The sequence below is a fragment of the Thalia democratica genome, chromosome 2 (genome assembly GCF_965202585.1).
Source record: "Thalia democratica chromosome 2, ktThaDemo2.hap1.1, whole genome shotgun sequence".
Taxonomy (NCBI): domain Eukaryota; kingdom Metazoa; phylum Chordata; class Thaliacea; order Salpida; family Salpidae; genus Thalia; species Thalia democratica.
The window spans coordinates 57,592,986-57,616,253 of NC_139166.1; the positions used below are offsets into that span (position 1 = coordinate 57,592,986).

The 23,268-nt window shown below is 30.0% G+C and overlaps 1 protein-coding gene across 1 annotated transcript in view; it reads left to right on the top strand.

The window, feature by feature from the left end:
• LOC145849885 (cilia- and flagella-associated protein 251-like) overlaps positions 1-23,014 on the top strand; it is a 28,851-nt gene extending 5,837 nt beyond the window's left edge. Inside the window, exons 6-21 of the mRNA XM_082954981.1 lie at positions 110-233; positions 908-1,066; positions 1,284-1,370; positions 1,657-1,741; positions 2,217-2,454; positions 3,563-3,748; positions 9,119-9,178; positions 9,513-9,598; positions 10,165-10,298; positions 10,881-11,042; positions 12,237-12,472; positions 12,790-13,050; positions 13,533-13,773; positions 19,622-19,712; positions 21,398-21,532; positions 22,449-23,014. Coding sequence (XP_082811107.1) covers positions 110-233; positions 908-1,066; positions 1,284-1,370; positions 1,657-1,741; positions 2,217-2,454; positions 3,563-3,748; positions 9,119-9,178; positions 9,513-9,598; positions 10,165-10,298; positions 10,881-11,042; positions 12,237-12,472; positions 12,790-13,050; positions 13,533-13,773; positions 19,622-19,712; positions 21,398-21,532; positions 22,449-22,687 — 2,524 coding nt within the window. The 3' untranslated portion in view covers positions 22,688-23,014. The remainder of the gene's footprint in view (positions 1-109; positions 234-907; positions 1,067-1,283; positions 1,371-1,656; positions 1,742-2,216; positions 2,455-3,562; positions 3,749-9,118; positions 9,179-9,512; positions 9,599-10,164; positions 10,299-10,880; positions 11,043-12,236; positions 12,473-12,789; positions 13,051-13,532; positions 13,774-19,621; positions 19,713-21,397; positions 21,533-22,448) is intronic.
• Positions 23,015-23,268: the final 254 nt, after the last annotated feature.

Consider the following 23,268-nt stretch of genomic DNA (forward strand, 5'->3'; position numbering starts at 1 on the left):
ATTCTTGTCAAGCAGATTAGATACTTTTAAATTTTCAATAAGGTAAAACAAACAATGTTGTGATAAATAATCCAAGTATTATTTATTTCACACCATTATATGCAAACAGCATACCAGTTCAGACGATATTCGACGTGGTCGATGGTACAAGTGACGAGTACATTTCGGCAATCAACATTTCCCACGACGCCAAGTACATATTCGCCATCACCCATCACGACACCCACCAACAAGTTTGTTTGACTTCACTCAATTTGTGTTCAGTTGTGTAAGGTTTCAATAACAATGTTGGCTGTTTAATGAGAAATATCAACAACTCGAATAAACTTTTGTCGTTATAATGAAATTCATATAATTGAACAACTAAAAAGATATACAAAATTGGTTTAGTTTTGTATCTATTCCGTATAATAAATTATGCAACCGTGTGAGTATAAATTACTAATATACCTGTTAATTTATAGCCAACACTCATTTTTTTAGGCTTGCTAATTTCTCAAAGAACTAATGTTTGCCTACTTTAAAAGCTAAAAACTATAAATGAATATTTATATAGTTTTATATACTATATAGTTCTTTTGAGTATTTTTGTTCTAACCACCATTTTAAATTTAGTTTTTTTAAATGCTCTTAGAAACAAAAGTGAGAAGTGTAGCAAAACATTGACTTTAACATGAAAATGAATTAGTCTTCAAGACAAAGTCATGAAAAAAGTTTAACTATAATTGTCTGATTTAAAAAAAAATAAAAAGTGCCCTTGAGGGAATGTATTGCTCAAAAGTGATCACTAAGCAGATAATAATGACTTATTAAACGATAAAAAACAACAGTAAAAAATCACATAAAAAAAGTTCAAATTTCTATCAAAATCAACACCCGAAAAGTTGTTCACAAATGTTTTTCAAAGGCGCTGCTGTGGGACTGGACGGTGAGCAGCGTGCCGTCGTTGAAAGCCGAGCTGAAGCAGCGGCAGCTGAAGGTGCAGCGCAAGGTGAGCTTCCACCCGGAAGACCCCCACCTCATCGTCAGCAACAGCGACACCCAGGTCATATTCTACTCGTGGCGGGTCGGTTGCTTGATGAAATTAGTACTTGTTTAGTGTTTTGTTGCTGAATAAAATTAGGCTCGGTTTTGCTTATGTTTGAAATGTTTTCAAAGTTAATTGTGTTAGTATTCAAACTGAAACAAGCTGCTATGAGCTGTATATTAACTGTTAGCTCAAGTTTAGAATGCCGTACACAAGTTTGGTTCATTTGTAACTGACAATTCGAACAAACTTTCAGTCGGGAAAACTGAAGTTCGACGCTCCCGCCTTGAACGATTCCACTTTCAACAAAAGTGTCGGGTTGTTCAACACCTCCTTGTTCCAGGTTAGCATTGGAAAACATTTTTTTCTAATAACTAATTTAAGTGTGATAAAAAGCCTAAAAAATGATCAACTGTACTTTCGGAAATTATTTTAAGCTTTTGTTTTCAAAATCGTGAAATTGCTTCTAAATAAATTACAAAAGTTTAAGTTGTGTAACTTTTGGACGCTTAAACTTCATTAGTTTATTATAGTACTTTTTAGATTTTAAACGTATTAGGGTCCGTTCCAGAATTTTTCTTAATTTCTATGTATGTATACACTTTTATTTGATCTAACTAAATGTACAGCACTCACCTAAAGACGTTTGCCTCACATCAACTTTGAACGGTCATGTAGCTGTTTGGAACCCAAATAGATCAGCTCAAAATAAAGGTACAATTATCTCACCGCAGTTAATATCTTATAGCTTTAGATTGAAACATTAAAGTTGAGAACGCCATTAAGTTATCATGATAGTGTTTTAATTTATTTTTGGATTTTTTTATCTTTGCAGTTTCTTTTTGATTGGTAAATGTTCATACATTTATATTCGTTTAAATTTACTATACTTTGACTACTATTTTTCTCTGTTGTTATACTTATGTTTTAATTTTTTTTGTTTCTCTAATCGATGCACAAAAGTTATGTTTACTATCAAAACAATATTTTTAACCGCTTATTGTGCTAACGACCCGTAAACACTTCAAATTAAAGCATATTGGACTTCTGCACTAAGTTACTTCAACTCAATCAGGTAGCAAATTTACAAAAAAAAAATGTTTTTCACTGTTGGCTCTAACAAGCAACCCGCTAAAATTTCTACCGCTAGCAGCGACAGTGAGCAGTAAACAAAAACAAAAACTCACAGGTGTGGTGAAGTCGTACAAGCGGCGGCCGCACAAGATGATCCGCTTGTCTCAAAGGGGAATCACCGCCATGCAGCAGACTTACGACGGGTTGGTGGTGGTGGGCGACGCGGGGGGGTGCATCAAGTTCTTCGACCAGAACCTGATGATGATGCACTACATCGACAACCGGGAGCACAAGTTGAACGGGCACATCGTGTCGCTCAGCTTCGACACGGGCAGGGAGCACCACCTTGAACTGTGAGTTTTTATTTTGTTTCTTTTGTAGTAAAGTTATCTTTTGTAGTTATTGTAAAAATGATTATAGAATTAACTTTTACTGGTGTAAATTGTTTTTAATATCTTGAGCCGTGAGTTATCCAACACCTTGAGCTGTGAGTTTTGTTATTGGTTGTAAAGGGGTTGTTTGCGAGTGTTGTTGACCATAAAAGAGTGACTTTGACTGATGTCAGAGTTGAGCAGCGTGTGTAAGGTTTGTTTTAAGATTGAATAAATTTCGAAAACAATGTATAACAGTTTACCAAACTTAAGTTTTTTTTGTGAAGAGTTTCACTAGATACTAGGAGCCTTATGTCATAGTATTTAGGTATTGTAAACTAATTGCTGCTGTAAGGCTCCTAGTATCTAATTGCTGCTGAAAAAAAAACCAACTTAACTGATGTTAGCTGTTTTAAACAAACTGTGTTAGGTATATTTAAAAATTTAATAAATTTGTGTATGTTGTTTAAAATTAAAACTTGTTGTAGCCGATCTAGTCACTCTTATTTAAGATTTAATTAGCATAAACGAATTCGAATTGGATTGTGATCTTTTATAGTTTTTAATATTAATATTTCTTTAAAATTAAAAAAACACCTTGTTTAATTTTTTTCTGAAATTTTTAACCATGTTAAACAACTGTTGCTGTAATAACTTATGTTTTTCCTGTTCAACTTAATAGTCTATGTTCTTACATTAAAAAGAAAAAAATATATAACCTAAGTTACAGCTTAATTTTAATTTATAAACAGTTTTAAAGGAAAACTTAGCCACAATAAAACCTACTTAATGATAAGTTTTTTTTTTTGAAAAAATCCATAAAGCTATTTCTTTAATAATTTATGTAGAAAAAAAAAGTTGAACTGAAATATTTAAAAAAAGATAACTTATAAATCATAGTTCAGCACTGTAATATGGACTTTTTCCAGGGTACAAACTTTTTTACACACATAATCATCACAAGCATAAAAAGTCAACACTGCAAACTAAAAATAAACTTCAAACAACCCAATAGAAAACGAAGAGCTTTAAAACTATTTTATGTAACATTAAAAAATTCCTTAAAAATAAAATTTCAACTAATGTGCAGGTTGGACCACGAGGAGGGGTTTCCCACTGACGTCACAATAAACCAGCCGGCGTTCGTGGTGCCCACGTGCGTGGTGAGTACAAGCCACGGACAGATGGTGAACTACCAGCCGAACGGGTGCAAGATGGTGAACCTCATCAGCGAGTGCTCGTCCTCCTTCCACTGCATATCCACCTCCCCCAACAAGTTTGATTGTGTTGTTGTTTAAATGTTTAGATTTTTTAGGAATTTTCTTTTTGAATTTTCTTTTTGTTGTTGTTGATCTTGCGGTAAAGTTCATTGCTTATTATCGATGGCATAAAACATCTCAACTTGTTGATGATGGCCGAAATAAATACTGGCTAAAACTGATCAAACGAGCGCAGACTATAATCTCACAACAAGCTGACAATGTCTGAGACGTTGAGCTGTGAATGATATAGCTGTGTCATTTTTTCAACTTTACTCACAAACGGTCGCTTCAGTGCATTGTACTTAAGCCCGCTTGTTTAAGATCACAATAGCGGTTTCTCGCGACTATTCCTGCCTGATGAGTCCTAATAAGGACGAAACCGGTCGTAGGATTGTCTCGGATGCTGTTGTTGTTGATCTTGCGGTAAAGTTCATTGTTTATTATACTTTTTAAATAAGAATCGCAGTTTCATAATCCGTTCAGTAGAGAAACTTAGTAGCTGTCTAAAATCGTAATGAATATTTTTCAGTATAAGGATCTTCAGATTGAATTGATTCTTTTGTAAAGTATGTTTTTACAACATGTTTAAATATCAATAAATGGTTGTTTGAAATTTAATTTCGTTTCAACACTCAATTTATAGATGTTTGATTGTTTGGTTACTTAAAATTAATAATTATAGTCAGCTAATATCTATTTAATGCACTACAACTGTTTCGCTGTCACTTATAGCTCATATCTGTATCACTCAACAAGTTTGATTGTTTTATTATCATTATTTTTCTTTTGTTTTAATGCTTATTTTAAAGTTAATATTGCGATTTTTTTTATGTTGTAGTATTTATTATTTTTAGAATTTTCTTTTTTTCCTTCAATGCTCAATTTTAGAGTGTTTGGTAATTTGATCTTAAATTTTTTAGTATGAGAAACTTGCCTGTTGTTAAATACTTTGATATGTTGAATTAATTCAATTTAAAGAAAAATTTTAGTTAGATACAAGTTTAACTGAAAGCTAATTTATTCCTGATGTCCTAACAAAGGTTTCGAAAACATTGCATTTGAATTGAAGGGCAGCTTTATAATTAACTATCAATAAAAGTAAGAACTAACTTATTTTATAAACCATAGCATATGGATAAATTCAACATTAATTATTCACTGGAATATAAAAAAAACAAATTATACAGTAATCTTCCTTTATTGTACCAACATATGTTTCTGTGTGTTAACGAATCAACACACTTCAACTGGGTTCTGTAAAAAAATAATTACTGTAATGAAAGAATAGAAGCATATAGTAAAGTAGGTGTATACATGTATTCATTAAAATAAAATATTTTCTACAGATAATAGTTAATAATAGGTAAAATATTTAATATTAAATCCGACTGTTATAAAACTATATAATATTTGTGATTATTAAGTCTAAAATAAGTAAAGTAAACTAAAATACACAACAAAATAATAATATAAACAAACAACTCACGTTAATGGAAAGAAAACTGATTCAAATTTTGCTATTGTTAATAAACAAACAAAATAATTCATTACATCTAACAATTATGTCACAATATAAATAAGGTTATTTCAACTATTTAATTAGTATTGCAGAGTATGTTAATTTAGTTTTTATGTTTCTAATCTATTTTGAACAAAATAAAACAAATATGTTAGTTCAAATGTAAAGATCAAAATTAAAATAATTAAAATTTAAGAAAACAAAACACAAAAAAAACAAACTTGTTATTGAGCTTACAAAGTACTGACCGATAATTAAGTTACAGTGACATACATAAAATCACAATGACTTAAATTACATATATATTGTATTTAATAATTGAAAAAATAATTGATTGATAAAATAGCAGTCGGGTGTTTAAATTAAATATCCCATACATATATTTTAAATATTTAATAAGTAAACTGTGTTATATATGAAAGTTAAAATTTAAAACAACGAGGTAGTCATATGCTAAGTATAAACCTGCAGTAAAAAACATACTAGCTCTCTTGGGCGTAGTAGGTAAAAAAGTACGGTTTTCTGTGATTTGAGTACAGGCTTCCAATTAAACTTGGAACTTAACACATAAAGGTGTGAAGAATTATAGTCCGAGGGTAAAATGAATATATGAAATGTCGTAGAATAGAAAGTGACTTGTGCGAAATAGATATATTAATAATAATTGATTAAAACTATATACAGGGTTCGTGCGCGTCAGGCTAAATCAGTTTTTTTGAAAAAAGTTGAAAAACGTCAGGCTAAATCAGTTTTTTGATCAAAAATTTTAGAATCTTAGTTTTTCTCAGTTCAAATGCTTGAAAGTTTTTGATTGAAATAATTGAGAAATCTTTTTAAGATGAAATTGAGATGTGAATTTATTTCTAAAAAAAGATTTAGTGATTATAGACAAAATCGGTCAGTATTTGTAAAAATAAATGCTTAAAACCTTTTGTTGAATCTCTAAAAAATTTTTAAGAATCTTCATTATTTTGTTTTGAGTAGATTATATACGTCATAATTATGAAAATTCATTAAAAAAAATCAGTTTATACACTACAGTTTAGTTCAACTATTTAGCTGTTTGTTTGAATTTGTTTACATCAGCTATGTTTTCAGAGCTTAGTTGGTTGAACTGTTTTAATTTCTTATTTAAAGGCTTTATACCAAATACTTTTAAATTAAAACTGTTTGCAGTTTATTCATATATTTTACTGTTTGTTTAAAGTTATTAGAGTTATTCACAACACTTAAACTTAGCTTCAAGATTTAAATACTAAGTTTTGTGGGAGTACAAATTTTAGGTATAACTCATATTTCTTTACAAAAACAAATATTAAAGGTTTTTTTATTGAAGTGTAAGCTTTTTAAATCTGATATGACTTATTTATTTAGAGTTTAGGATTTGATTGTGTACCAATTTTAAGTAACAGTCAAAGTACTGTAATAAACATTATTTACTTATTTTAATTTCATGTAAGGGTTTCATTTAAAATTTTAATAAAACACGACAATGCACGTCGTTTTATTATAAATCTTCTGGTTATAATGTTTTTACTTAGTGCTTAAATAAATTGAACAATTGTGTTTAGTAATATTAAATTTTTACACTAGTAATAGATTAGATATAGAAATTATTTTAAAACTTATCACTGAATTTGTTATGTTAAGGGCATAGGGGGTCAATTACCTTTTTCACAATTTAGTCTTAATTTATTGAGTTGTAACTAAGCTATGAGTTGCTTTTTGCAGATTTATATAGCTCAAAATAGTTTTGAGATAAAGCTGGTCAGTAACTATAATAGTACTAATCAAGACCCCCAAATACCTTAAATGACTTCTAAAGGGGATTTTCCTTTCTTTGAAAAGATGTCAGGCTAAATTGGTTTCAGTCAGGCTAAATGAAAGAAATTTCGCGCACGAACCCTGTATATATTACTTAGGATATATAATTATATTAATATATGTTAAGTGAATGTGTGTGTGTATGTGAAAGGTGGATGAAAAATATGAAAGGTGAGAAAGCGCCAAGGTTTTATTTGAAGAAGAACCGTCGGTTGTGTATTAGAGGTAGTTTAAATTGCTGTGTTCCCGCCAGGACGTTATCACGCGTCATTTCAGATGTTTAAATTTTTGCAGATTCGTAACTATTTTGATCTAGCTACGTCCCTGTATCATACAATTATCTTGTCATAGGATTCTAATACTGACGTCATAAATTTTTACAGCAATTGTTGGCTTACACAGTTTTGAATATAGAATACTTATTTTCTGAAAAATAGTCAAATGGGATTTGTGAAAAAATTGAAATTTTTTGCAACCACATAACGTGGTTAATAATTACTATCATTTTAATACTGCTAAGTTTCTAATTTACAAGAATCAATTGAAAAAAAATTTCCGTTAAACTTCTTAAAAGCTTTTTAAAACACATAAAAAAAAATTTTTGATTAGAAGTTAGCAATTCTGATTTATCAAAACTACATTAATTTAAAATTTTTGTACAAGATAGTTTTCTTTACTTTAAAACTGGACAATAATATCTTATGTGTCCAAATTTTATAGTTTATAATAAAATTCGTTTAATATAGTTATTTGATGTAATAATTGTTTATACAGCTCTTAAAAAACAGTAATTCAACGGCGAAATACACTAGCACAAGTTTTTTGAAGTTTTAAAAAATAATGTTTTTGTTAAAAGTAATTAAACTTATTAGTGCAACATTGTAGCAAGTTTTCTACTTTGCAGTAATTTTTATCTTAGGGGCTTTCTCATAAAAAAACAAATATATTTTATTTCTTCTTTACTTAAATACTTGATCAAAGCAAGTATAGATAACTATTTTTAATAAAAAAAATTTTTGCATTAAAATTCATCTAGACCTTAAACAATCATAACATAAGAATTTAAAACAATCATATATGGTAAAGAAAAACAAACCGTCGAATAAAAAGTCAAAAAGTATTCTCTATGTATTCATGATCACAGGCTTATAAATATCTATTTAAAAAAATGCAGTTGTTTATAAAAAAGTACCCTGCGCAGTTTTGAAACAGTTTCAACTAGTCGGTCATTTGAGCCCCTTAACGTCTATAATGATTATACTTGTAATTGTGTGTAATTTGTAGTTTTATTCTGCGCAAACGGTTTATTTTGGGTAAATTTTTAACTATTTGTAATGTTTATTTGAGTAGAGTTCTAACTAATGATGAAGTAAAAACAAATAAACAAACTAACTCAAGAGTACCGGTAAAATACTGCATGTATTTAAAGCAATCCTAAAATTTTGTCCAACACTCTAAACCCACCCAAAATGATATAAGGAAGTTTTACAAAAAAGTATAAAATCCTAGGTATATATATTTTTTTCCAGCTTGCTAGAAGTCTGATAAAAAAACGTTCTATGCGCATCAAGTTTACTTTTTTTTTTCGAAACAATTTGTGTGTATAAAATGATTTTTGATGTCATAACTGCTTACTAGTTTCATAAAACTTTTTGATGAGTTCTGATAAGTTAGTAACTAGGTTTTTTATCAATTTGCATAATTTTTTTATTATGTTTTGATATTTATAACACATAAAAAGAATACAAAACAGTTTAAATGATAATAGTGAATGTAGTTTTTCTAAATAAACCTTACACTTTAGTCAACTTACAATTACAGTAAATTATTATAAAATAGATAGCACAAATACATAACTCTGTTTAAATACATTTATCTTACCATAACTTCAAATTCTCTAGTCAAAAATGTATGTGGTTTAGTAAAAATATAAGTTTTGATATTTCTCAAAACCTAATTAATCTAAATATAGCTTTTTTTAAATTCAGGTCTTAAACTAAATTAGTATTTTTAGTCATTAATTTTTTTTTTTTACTTCCAGGTCTCTTATATGCATTGGAAGTAAAAACGGACTGGTTAAAGTTTGTGATTATGATAAAAAGTAAGTTGTTAATAAGCACAATTTATAACTAAGTGTTTTTTTTTTCACAATGCACAACTAAGTTGTTATAATTTACATGCTTGTTAAATGTAATGAATTGGTTGTTCGAAGTTATTTCAATCTCTGTTTTTGTTTTACAATATTACATTATACAACTTTGTAAAAACTTTTTCCACTGTTATTAAATTTGTTTTGAAAAATTTAAAAGCTATAAAAAGACATTCAATAGCACAAGGTAAAAAAAAAAAAGCTTAACATGATTTCAAAAGTGTATTAATGTAATAAAAAATGATTTGATAACTTTTCAATTATCGAAAACGTAATAATAATAAAGGGAAGTGATAGCAACAAGGCTGTTCACTCAGGTGAGAGGTCACGGGGTAAACAGTTTGGTGTTCAACCACGACTCCTCATTAATCGGTTGGTTTGTTATTTAAAGTTGTAAACCTAAATGACCAACTGATTAGAAACTATAGTAAATTTTGAACACTTTTATTTAGTTGTTCCTACCAAACATGTTTTTATGAAATTTGACGTAAGCTTGTAGATGTACGAAAGTCATAATGTAATATTTAAAGAAAATGTTTGCCATGTCTTTATGTAATGTGTACATTAAATTTAGTAACCCAAGTCAACCTAATTAAGCAAAAATAACATATATACATACTATTAATAAAATTAGTTCTATGCATTGTAGTAATAGTAATGTAAATAACATTGTCTATATAAGTTATGCATTTTTAGATATGTATAACCAAGGACATAAGTAATTCACTGGTAAATAAACTTGTACTTTAAACAAGCATGTTGTTTTCCATGTTAAACAAATTGTAAATTTTTAGATTTGTATTTTCACACATTAATATTTCGCGTTGTTTATCACCAAAGTTTTTTTTTAATATAGCTTTTATTTTTGGATAGTAAAAGGGTAGAGTATGAAACTGGTGTTTTTTATTATTAAAAAATATTCAAATATCAAATTTCAGCATGCGGATTTATGGATGGTGGTGTGAGCATTTTGGACGCGAATTCGCTGACCACGGAGAAGAACTTCAACTTTTCGCGGGAATCCATAACCAAAATGGCCTTTTCCCACCATTCCAAGTATCTCGCCACTGCTGTGAGTTGAGATGAAGGATGAATTTTGCAAGTTTTATATAAACAATTCTAAACTGTAATGTAATTTTTTTATTTAATTTATTCTTTTATGTTTGATCGGTATACAATATCGTCTCGGTTTATTTTAAGTTAAAAATATACAATGTAGGTAGAATGCTTAAAATCAATGTTTGCGTATAGACAGACTACCAAAAAAAGACTTTTAAAGCTTACTCAAATTTAATACTGTTATATTTTTGAAGAAATTAAGTTTTAATACGATATAACTAGATATAATTAACTAGATATAGTTTATTGTAAAAGTTATAATTTAAGAATAAAAAACCTATGTTTTAGAAAAACAATAAAATTGTTTTGAATCTTCAGCTGTAGGTTCGAAATGAATTGCACTTTGCCAAACATTGATACAAAAGTTATACAAAAAAAAAACAGCAAATAAATAAATATTATGTTAATAACTATAAATAAAAATAGATTACTCAAAGTTAATATTTGCATATAGCTGTAAAGATACCTTTTTTAAATAGAAACAAAACAACTTTTAAAACATAATATAATTAGAATTAGTTATTTTTTCATGAAGGACGCCTGCTTCACAGTGACGGTGTTCGAAAAGACGGTTGAGAAGTGGAAGTGCCTGGGCAGGTACAAGTCGCATTATGACGTCATAAACGATCTCATGTTCGGCATTGATGACGAAACAACGGAGTGCAGGCTGATCACGTTGGGAAGCGACCGAAACATGGTATTAATATAATTATTTGTTAATTTAATACAATTATGTTAATATGAGTAACTTTTGTTTGGAAACAGCTTTTCTGAACGACATCTACTTAACTTAGTTTTTTTTTTAACTTCTAGGTTTTGGTTTTCAATTTAAGTTGTTTTCTGTCGTATGAAAGCAGGTTTCCTGAACTCTTTTCAGTTACCAAGTTGTCTCAAACTAATATTTAAGTTAAAAAAAAAGGTTTACAAGAGCATATAACAGTCCGGTATAAAACTTGCTTTTATGTGAAAACTATGCGGACACATATAGTCTTTCAGACTTTACTATGTATAATGCCTGTTTGAACTTTTTTAAGCAGGTTATAAAATAGTTTTTATCATGTGTAACTTATTATAATTTTAATATACACCCTTACTGGAAAAACATAGTTTTTATTATTCATAAAAACTTATACCACGTGTAATTTCTAAAACTTTTTTGTTTTATCTACATTTATGTGATTGTTCTCAATCTGTTTTTGCTGCTTACAACCTTGAGGGTAGGAACTCACTTACAAAAGTTAAGGAGTTAAAAAATTAAACTATTGATCGCAAAAATAAGTTCCATCGTAATGTTTTTTAATAAAAAAAAATTATGTGGCCGTCTTCATGGCAATACTTCAACCTAATCTTTTTTATATTCAAGTAGAACATTTTTGAGTGCTACAATTAAAGCTCTCAACTTGATTTCAAAGAAAACAAGTACATGTATTTGTTTCAAATGATTCCATCATAAATCAATTCTACTTGTGCTAGAACCTAATTATAACAGAAGACATTTAATTAAGAGGAGTTTTGTTTTATAATAGAACTTCTTTTGAAAGTTTTCAATAAAGTCTTCTTTAAAATCGAGTATTTTTAGTTGCATGTGTTAGCTCACACAAAAAAAAAATCAGGTAAAGTACGACATGACCAACTCTTCTAGCGACATAAATACTAGTAGTCTATGTAAAAGAATCCTGTTAATTATTTCTGACAGAGTAAAACGTTGTTCCATAACTGTACAGTAACCTCTCGCTTATTTACGCACATTGTGTCCACAGAAAAAAATGCGTAAAGATGCGAGAGGTTACTGTATTCTTTGAAACGTTATGTCATGGGAAAATAATTCTGTATAAAAATAAAAGTATTTATTTTTGCTTATGTGGTAGCTCACAAAAAAAAAACTGTTCAGGTGGAATACGACCTCGCCAACTCTTCAAACGACACGTTGTCTCTGAAGTCCATCCACAGAATCGAGCAGACAGCGCTGCCGCTCTCGCTGGAGTTCTACCCCTGCGACGCCGTGTCTTCGAACGAAGTGTTCCTGCTGACTTCCAACAACCAGCACAAGCTGAAGCTGTACAACTCCACCACCAAGATGTGCAGGTACACCTTCCTCGCCCCCACATTCGACTCTCCCATTTACTCGTGAGTTTTTTCAGTGATGTTTTGAGTGGACGATTAAATTTTTTAGAAATAAATTGATAAATTGCGTTATTAGATTAAAATGTTGCACTACTTAGCTACAGCGTTTGTTTTGTAAATGCATTAAGATACGCTTGATATGGTTTTTAATATCACTTATGCTTTTTTAATTTTGTTAAATTAGAAGCAAGTTCAAAACGCTTCTTTTTGATTTTCAAAACAACAAAATCTTGAAAGACCCAATCAAACTATTTACACCGGCTTGCATTAACAATCATACTTGTGCAAACCGCAAAAACAAATCGCAACCCTCGTTGCAGGTTGAAGATAGTGCCCAAAGTTCCGACCCCGCCGAACGGCGTCAAGTACAAGCGGGTCCTGTGCTACGCCACCGACACCAAGGTGGGGCTGCAACTGCTGCCACTAGACGGCAGCCAGCACAGGTCGGTGGGTGCGACGGGTCAGCCGCTGGGTGGCAGTGCAGGGGGAGTGTCGCAGGTGGAGTGCAGCTATGATGGGAGGTTCGTGTTCGCAGCCAGCTCGGTTAACGCTTCAGTGCACATGTGGAAGATCAGTTACGAGTGAGTGTTATTTCACATATGCATGTATTTGTTGGTTGTTTATTGGTTGCTTTCAAGTTTTTGTGGAAAATCGATTACGAGGCGGTTTTATTAAATTTAAAATATAGTTTATACATGTTAAAAAAGAATATTTTATCTAAAACTTAAATGACTTTTATTGTAGTTTACAACGGACCTAAGTTTCACTGAAGGTTAAGTTAATAAAAAATAACAGCAAAGGTTTAATTTTTTGCACGTGGTTTAAAGTTTGGTTTAAAGGGTTTTGTTTGTAATAGGGTTTAAATGAGATAAGAACAGTGAAAACATAGTTTTAGGACTTATGGGCCAGGGTTGTAAAATCAACGGTCACAACTGAGGTTCATAGTTTTAAGTTAAATAAATAACAATAAAGTTTTCAATTAATTTTTTTGAAAGTTATTGTTGAAGGTTTGCGGCTATAATTTTCAAAACCAAGTTTCTTTTACTAACCCGGATGCGAACAGCGCGTTGGAAGCGATGGAGAGGCTCGGAGAGGGGGAATCCCCCCTGGACCCCTTCTACTCGTTGTTGGAAGGGGGGAGGGAGGGGGAGCTGATGCGGGAGATAGTGGACATGTTCTACTACGCGCAGATCAGAGAGGAGGGGGAGGAGAGCATGGAGGTGCGGAGGGCGCAGGACTTCATCAAGCTGGAGCAGATACCCAACATCATGAGGAGCCTGGGCTTCTACCCGTCCGAACAGGAGGTTGGCTCGCTTTATTTTGATTGAAGTGTTTGAGAGGTTGGTTCGTGTTATTGTTTAATGTTAATAGTCGCACGACCAAACTCTTTTTTTTCTTTACTTTTATTTCAGCAAGTATTTTGTCAGAACAAGAGGTTGGCTCTTTTTAAATGTTTTTAGAGGTTCGTGTAACTGTTTAGTTCTATTAGTTGACCAAGCCTGACTTTTTTTTGTTTTTATTTCTACAAGCAATACTCTGTACTATTTTTTTTTTGTGAATTGTTTTTTTATTGTATACTTAAATATAAACAGCTTGTTACATTGTTTTTATACTAGTAAAGTGATTAAGATTATTAGTTACAAATATTTAAAAAAAAGATTTATGTTGCTTCGTGTTTTGTTACGGTTTGCTAAAACTTCTTATGTTCCATAACTATGGTCCTTCTTTTTTGCCAGGAGTTGTTTCCTCTGTCAAGAACGAACTTGTATCTGATTAAATAAGTTACATACATCAATGATTTCAGTCAAAAACAGTCATTATTAATTTCAAATTTGTTACTAGTTTTTTTTGCAAAGTTTCTGAAATCTAGCTATCCAAGTTTACTTGCAATGCTGGTAATCACTGTTAAAATGTTATTAAAAGTTTTTAGTTCACAGTATATTATAATGATAAAATCAGGGTTGACACAAAATATTTTACTCCCTAAAAAACCTTCTTGTTTTATGATATTTTTCAAAGTTGATAAACTTGGTATGTCTTGAAAAAAAAACCCTTGAAATTCTTTTTCTCAAGCTAAACTTTCAAAACGTTTACCTTTTTAAAGATTACACTTAAACTATAAAGTTTTGAGCAGTTTTAAAGGATATGATATGTTTAAATAATATCATAATTTTTCAAGCATTTTTAATAAAATCAAATTCAAATAATTTTTTTTTTTAACGTTATTGTAAACAACTATAGTTTGTTGTAAAAATATTTTTTGAAGTACATTAAAGTTATCAGTTTTTTAAAGTTGTAGTAAATTAGTATCACATACAATCACTTCTTTTTAAAATTTACATGAATATGATTTAGCCTATTACTTGAAGCTTTTCTAACATAACAGTTTTGAAACACACCAGTTGTGATACATATTAATTTAAATTTTTTAGCAATTTATTTGAGATAAAATATATACAGTATTGTATTTTTGTGAAATACACACTCAGGGAAACTCAGGATATTTTGAAATTTTTTTCTAACTCAGGATGATTCAGGGCAGTTTTGATTTTTATAAAAGTCTCAGAATAGTTTTAAGATTTTAAATAAATCTCAGAACGTGTTTTTTTCTAGACATAGAATAATATTTAGTTGATCAATTTACAGCGTATTTTGTTATTTTATATAACCAATTTTGTCCAAGAACATGATTTTATTGATTTTGAAATGATTTCTTATTAATTTTTCAGTTTTGGTTAGTTATTCACTATTCTTAGAAATAGCATTGTAGTTTTATTTTAAATATGAAATAAATATTTATCATGATTTAGGTTTATTCATACAAGTGAGTACTTTATTTAGTAAGATTTAAGTAAGTAAATTAAAATTTCAAAGAAAAATTTTAACTATTTTATTTTATACATAAACTTTGTTAACATGGTTACAAAACTATTTTAATCTGAATAGATTTAACCTTTTAATAATGAATATTTAAAAAAAGCATTTTTCATAAGTTTAGTGAACATCTAATGCAAAATAGCATATACATACCACACCTTCCTTTTAATAATGAATAAAAATGATCATGGGCAAGTAGTTTGCGCCAGAGGCAAAACTTATTTTTTTAAGGATTAAAAAACTTCAGGATGACTTAATGCAGTTTAAGGTCACCTTGATTTTTTATTTATTTTAAGAGTGGCAACCATGTATCTAAAAAAATAAAACAATAAAAGTATTATTAATAAGTAATTTAAATTGTTAGAGTTACTTAAAATGTATTGTTTGAGTTAGTTTATTTTGTTATTTTAGTATTATAGATATAGTGGATTTAATGTTGGTTTAAAAGTAGACTGATCCATATATTGAACATCTTAAGGTTATTAAATCTACTCAAAATCTACTTTATTACTTGTATTTGTTTTTTTCGGTTAATATATTCTGTTTCTTATAAATAATTAATAAGTCAAAGCTTAAAAGTAATGCATTACAAATATTTAAAGATCATTTTGTAATTGAATACTTTCTTGTACTTAATTAATTTTGAAACTATGCAGTAGTAGTATTAATCTGAACTTAGTTTAAGTATAAAATGTTATAAAATTTGACATTTAGAACTTTAAAAAAGATTAAAAATTAAAGTAGAAAAGTATAACATATTTTTTCTCTTAAGTTTAAATAGTTTTAACACATTTGTTGACAGAAATTTAAAATGTATGTATTTAAGTTCTATTATGAAGTTTTAAGCAGAAAAACTCTTAAAATTTATGTTTACTTCATAAACTTCCAAAGTAAATAAAGCATACTAGCTGTGAAATAAGTTTTAAAGTAAAATTTTCAACTTTTGGTACTTATCTGATTATTTTGTTTTAATCTTGCGAATTTATCAATTACCAAAAAGGTCAATCAATTTTAATTTTGCACAACTTTGTTTAATTTCAAATTATCATTGTTTTCATCAAAGCAAATGCAATTGCTAAGTTTTTTTAATCTTTTTACCGTTCCAAGCCAAAATCTATTTCGCTGTTTCAACATTATCCCACTCAAAACAAAAAAATTAGCCGAAAATCCTGTTTTCAAAATTATCCTGATTGAAGCCCATATTGGCCATCATGGCGTACAAGTAGAAGTTCGAGTCCACCTTCAAGCACCTACCACTCAATTCCACCCAGTTCGCCAGCCAGTACTCCCCCGCCTCCCTGCTCACAGCCACCCCGTTCACCCCTCTCGCGCTGCAAGCTTCACTCACTTCTTCCCCGCTCATCCGACCGAAACCCTCCCCCTGCAGTTTCCCGTCCACCAGCATGAGGTCGTGCGCTCGCCTGTGCAGTCTCCCCCTCAAAACGTCGATCGTGCCGAAGCTGTTCACCTCGAACATCTTGCAAACGGCCCTCAAAACCGGCACGCTTGCCTCGTCCACCAGGAACGGGTTTTTCCTGAACTCGTCCTTCATCTTTAACAGGGTTTTGTTGCACACAGGCTCGTTCCTCTGCAGTGTGTTAACCGCCTCTTCGACGAAACCGCAAGGTTTTGCCGCGGAAAAATTTCCCGCGCTTTTCGCCTCGCCGAGCATGAGCACGACGTCGTGAAGTTCCGACATCTTCTCGAAGTGGTTCTGCACCAGGTACATGTTGCGCTGCTTCTCCGACCAGAAGCTCCTCGGCAGCATCTTCCTGGGCAGCACCAGCGTCGGAACGAGTAGAAGGAGGAAGGTTTTGTTCAAAAGTGGAAGCACCAGAAGCGGGAAGGTTTTCATGCCGTCCCTGTTGAAACTGTCCCTCGCAACCAGCTCCCTGTACGTGGCCACCTCCCCAAGGTCCGTCCCCTTGTTTTTTTCCACCCACAGCCTGGCCGAGACGTACAAGTTATTAGCTTCGGTCCTCGCACCTCTGTAGGTTCTTTCAACCGTGCTTGTGAGCGACTCCCCTGTAAGATTCTTGTAGTGATCTTTCCATCTGTCGTTTACTTCTTTCATTATTTTCACCTTTTCGTCTGCTTTCAGGTCGCTGTAGAGCTGCTTCGCTTTCCCGCCAATCGCATCCCCGTACACTTTCCTGGCCGATTTGACTTTTTCCACTTTGAGCTCGTTGTTGTCAGCGACTCGTCTGTACGCCTGTTGCGTTTTCTTCGCGTAACTGCTCTTGCTGATCGAATCCAGCTGCTCGTTCAACTTTGTCGCCAATTTGCTCGCGGCTCCTGCTTCAGCGGCTTGAAAATTTTCATGATGCTTTTCACGATTTTGCAAGTTTCTGACAGAGTTGTCTGCCGATCTGCTTGAAAATTCGGCTATCGGAACAGCTTTAATGTTAATATTTTTAATATTAGTATCATGATTGATGTCTTGGGTGAATTTTATTTTTTCATGCACGGAAACTTGCGAACCGGTCTTCTTAATTTTGTTTATTCTGTCCTCGGAAATTTTTTTTAACTTGATGAAAAATTCAAGTTTGACTTTCTGCAGACGATTTTCAGTTGGTGGGTAATTTTCATTGGCTAAAATTTTAAATTCTTCAAATGATGGCAACTTTTTCTTGCCTACGTGATAAGTTTCATTGATTTTTTCCGCAGATCTTTCGTACGATTTTCTTATGTTTTCTCGCGAAGGCAGCTTTTCCAAACTTTTCTCGTAAACTTTGGCAACTTGTTCTTTCCAAGGTAAATTCTCCTTGCCTTTGCAATAAACTTCCTTGCAAACTTCTCTGATCCGAACAGCGAGTTTGCTTAAACTTTCACTTCTAATTACTACATTTTCGTAATAATTATTGTTGTTGTGTAAATTATGGTTCAGTTGTCTGTCGTTGACTTTAAAAAGCTTTTTAAAATCCTCGCCTACTACGGACAAAGGCGAAAATTCATGATTGCCAGATTTTTGTGACTCTTGTTTGTTTTCGTTGTTTTTGTTTTTTGTTAGTTTTGAACTGCAAGTTCTTATACAAAACACAAAGTTTCTTCCACAACTTTTGATTGCAGCTCGGTTATAAACGTACATTGTTAATCATTCATTCTCTTTACCTAAAGCATGTTACTATTTGTAAAGCTCAGATGAATCAATTAATTTTGTTCTTAAAAGTTTTTTTTTAATAGAATATCATTTTTCTGTAAAACTCTAACTAAAAGTAATTAGTTTCTATCTTTTTAAAGTGTATCTACAAAAAGAAGCTCTAAACATAAATAAGCTCTGTCATTTTTTTACAAAAGTAATCAATCTAAAATTAAATAGTTTTATATGTACATAATTGCTAAATATAACAAGTTTAACTTACATAATATTTTCATTCAATTAATCTAATAACCACATTTTGTTAATCACAGTTTGAATTTGTTCTAAAAATAGACGATGTAAACTACCGTTAAAGTTAAACTACTTTCTAATTGTTAGTTGGCATAGAAACAAAATTTAAGTTTTCGGAAAAAATAAATTTAAAAACTTGAAACAACTTATTAACGAGGTTTTTATTTAGATTTTAATTGAAAAAAATATTTTGCTTTGAAAGGGTTTTATAGTTATAAATTCAACTTTATTCAAATTGAATATATTAACTCATTTATTTATGAGTAACAGTTTAATACTTTTATTACAGTTAAAAACAAACAAAACCAAAAGTCTTCCAATTTAATTTGTTTAGAATTTGATTGAGTTGACTAACATGTTTTCTAAAACTTCTTTATGTAAGAGTAATTTTTATTAGTTTAACAAAAAAGTTTAAAATTTGTATAATTATACAAAAAATTAAATTACATACTTAATTATACATAGAGATTATTTTTGCAATATTTGCAAACTTATTTATAACTTGTCTTTATTAATTTTTCTTTGTTCTATTAGTTACATTTAATTTTAAATTTATTAAAAAAAATTTATTTAACTGTATGTTTGAGTAGTTCTTAATTAATGTTACCGTTTTCAAGTCTTTTTGAAGATATTGATAAAATATTTAAATTAAAACATTTTAAATGAAAACATAAAAAACAGATTTGTTCAAAAATAAAAAACTATACTAAACTTAATTTTTTATTCCAATTTTTTTCTCACTAAAAATTTCCAATTATAGCTTCTTCAATTGTCAAATTAACAAGTTTTTTTTTAATAACTTTATGAACATTTTCTTATCAACGCTAACTTAATCCGTCTAAAAGGTGATAATGAACTAATGCAATTTATCACACAATTCGCAGATAGAAGATATGATCAATGAAGTGAAGTTTAGGGATTACGCCAAAACAAACAAGTATGTGACCAAAATTAACCTGGACGACTTCATTAAACGTAAGTTTTAATAACACAGCAAAATACTTTTTATGAATTCAAAAAATGTACAAAAGATAAAGTTTGTTTTAATATTAATTAAAACTTTGAAACTAAATTAACGCCTTATACTTGTTGTTATACTAGTTTAAGCTTTCTAAAAGTTTATGTTGAACAACATACAGTAAAAACAACAGTTTCCTCAATAAATAAGTGTCAATTATAAATAAGAATATGCTTATAAAACTAATTGATTCGTTTAAACTTATCTAGCAGTAGAGGTATACATGTATATGAATATTACTGGGTTGCCACTTTTACTGGCTAATTCAGGTTAGTTTTATATTTTAAAAAGATCTGGCCAACTTAGGCTAGTTTTTTGAAAAACACATCTGACTCAGGTTTGATTTTTTTTACAAACTCAAGCTAGTTTTTTTCTGAGTCTTAGACTAATTTTTAGTACTTGAAGTTAAGTTTTGACTTTTAATTTTATATTTTTCATCTAAATATTAAGTTCTTTATTATGGTTTTTTAATTATTCAAGTTTGATTAATGGTAATTTTTTTAAGTTTCTAATACTTAGTACTTTTTTTTTAGTTTTCTCATAATTTTTTACACTCATATTGTAAAAGTTTTCAACTTATTTTATATTTTTTGATAGGAGCTCTTATTCCTCAGCCAATTAGCTTTTATATACTTCATTCAATGTTATATTAAAAGTTTTAATAAATTTAAAATCAAACAACTTAAATTTAGTTTAAATTAATTTTAATTAATTTTTAGCTCGAACCTAACAATAGGTAATAAACAATTAACAAATTTTTATCAGCAGTGTAAATTAGATTTATTTATTTTTAATTATCGAGATCAAGCCGGAAATTTGTTTTTCATAAAAATGTTAACAGAAGTGGTATCAAATAAAATTACTATTTTGTTGTTAATGAATTTATCAAAAATTTTGAATAAGCAGTAACAGCAATGATAAATTTGACTTATTTAAAAACTTTAAACTTATGTACTCTTATGTTTCGGTTGAAACATTTAATTAATTCTAATTTAGAGGTTATTCATTGACTGGTATGGTAAATACTGCTAATATATATAAACATATATAATAAATAAACACTTAGTTACATATATAGAAATGACTGATACAAGTTATGCTATTAAGTTGACTTTTTACAGTATGTTTTAATAATCAAATTTAAACCACTTTGTTATTGTGATCGTTGCCTTGAATTAAGCATGTTGTAAGAAATAAACTTATAACCATACTGATTTGTATATATAACAAAAGTAGTTTTTTTTCTCAGTTACTAAGGAACTCTGGTAGAAAGTTTTAAATAAAAACTAACTTAAAAATTAAGGTACAGCATTATAAAATTTGCATATACTCTAGGTGCTTATAACTAGGGTCTTAATTTTTATACTCATTAAATGTTGAGTATAGTAAGTAGAAAGTTTTCCAAATGCTTAACACTTTGTTGCTATCAAAATATAAGTTTTCTTATAAACAAAATGTTTTGAATAATAACATTTACATTCAGTAATGTTAAATATTACTTTTTTTTGAAATCAAATTGTTAAAACTTTATTTGGAAAAGTTAAGCAAAACTAATGTAAATGTTTTGTTTTCGTTTTTTAACTTATTTTAACGATTTAACAAAATAATAAGCATTTCAAGTATGGTCGATATTCTTCTGCAGTTTACATAAACCACCGGCCTGCGTTCGGGTTGTCGGTGAACGAGGTGACGAGAGCGTTCCAAACTCTCAACTCCCAGAAGGACAAGCCGAACGTGATGGACAGGAACTACCTGCTGCATGTCCTACAGCACCTCGGTTTGTTTGTTAATATTGAAATTTGCCTGAGTTGAAAAGTGATTAAGTATTTGATGTTTCTAACCGCCAATTTCTTACGAGCAAAGTTGAATAAATATTGTAAAACATTTAACACTTATTTCTCCAAACTGTTCACACCTGCATTGCATTGGTTTGTTTGGTGTTAATTTTTTTTTGTACTTAAAAAGAAAGTTTTTCCGTATTAATTGATAGTTTTTTTTAAGTATATTAAGTAACTAGTAATTGACTCTTATTAATTGCTTGAGTGTCAGCTTTTTTATGCCCGGGTTTTTTCTGTACTCTTGACTTTATAGAAACTAACTAAAACTAGGTTAAAAATGTAGATAATCTAGTAATTAGAAAATGCCAGAGAAAAATTTCAGATGATAATTTTATTGCTCATTACTTTTTTTTTTTTAACTCATCACTGAACTTGGTTTGTTTGCAGAAAATGTATTTACTTCATAACAACCTAACTCTAAAGTTTACTGTATTGACTTAAAAAGATAATTGTTACAATTTAGGAAAGTTAGACATAATTGAGTCACCAAATAGGACAAGTTTGAAGGTGCAACAACTCTGAGACAAAAAGTTAATTAGCTTTAAAAATTTTTCAAATTAAAAAATATTTATAGCAATTTTAGAAAGTACTTATCGTGCGAAGAAAGGTTAATTTTAACAACTCAACCAAATTTAATTACAATTTAGGAGTGAGGGTTTAAACAGAATTTAAGCACTAAAAAAAGAATTGGCTTCAACTTGCAACAAATCTAAAAAATAAGAATTAGAAATTTAAAACATTTTTTCTTTCTAAATTAAAAGATATTTATAACATCTTAGGAGAGTATTCAACAGAAAAGTTTGAAAATGTTAATTTTTTTTCTCAAATAATTCATTAATTCTTTAATTTTCACAGGGGAGCACCTGACGCACGAGGAGATGGCGGAGTGCCTGTACTGCTTGCTGGGCGAGGAAGTCCACGAGAAGATGACGTCACAGTTGGATGACGTCACCGTGGACAGCGACGACGAGAGCACCGACCGCCACCACCCCTCCTACTTCATGCCCAGTGACGTCACGAGCGAGTACCTGATCCAACACTTGCTGGCGCTAGACACTCAAAAAGTGGCGGGTTCGGTGGGGGACAGGGTTTAGAATTGTGCAGTGAAATATTTTTCACTTGTAAAGTATTTACTGTTTTTATTTTTGTCGCAGGTTATTTTATTTTTATTTGCTAAAAAACCTGCATGTGTTTTTATTCCACATTTCACTGTTAAACATTTTATTTGTGATTGTACTGTGAAAACCTTTACTGTGTTGTTTGTAATACAGTTTGTTATTAAACTTTATCTAGATTTTATAGCAAACAGAGTGTAGACATTTTACTGTGAAGTTTTTTTTATGTAACAGTAAAATTAAAACTTTTGGTATGATAAAAATTGCTATTTTACTTTCTTAAATACTATAATAAACAGAATGTAGACTGAACATTTTACTGTGAAGTATTTTTTATGTAACTGTGAAGTGTTTACTGCGTTATTTTTGTCGATTTGTTTTTTTATTGCTGGAAAACTTATATGAGTTTAATACAGTTAATATATTTTTTTTTGTTTTTACAAGAAAGTTGGTTCAAAACTATTATTACCTTACCGTGAATATTTCAAACTGTGAAAATTTTACTGTGATTTTCTGTTGTCGCTTAATTAAACACATTGTTTTATAATGTTTTTTCTTTT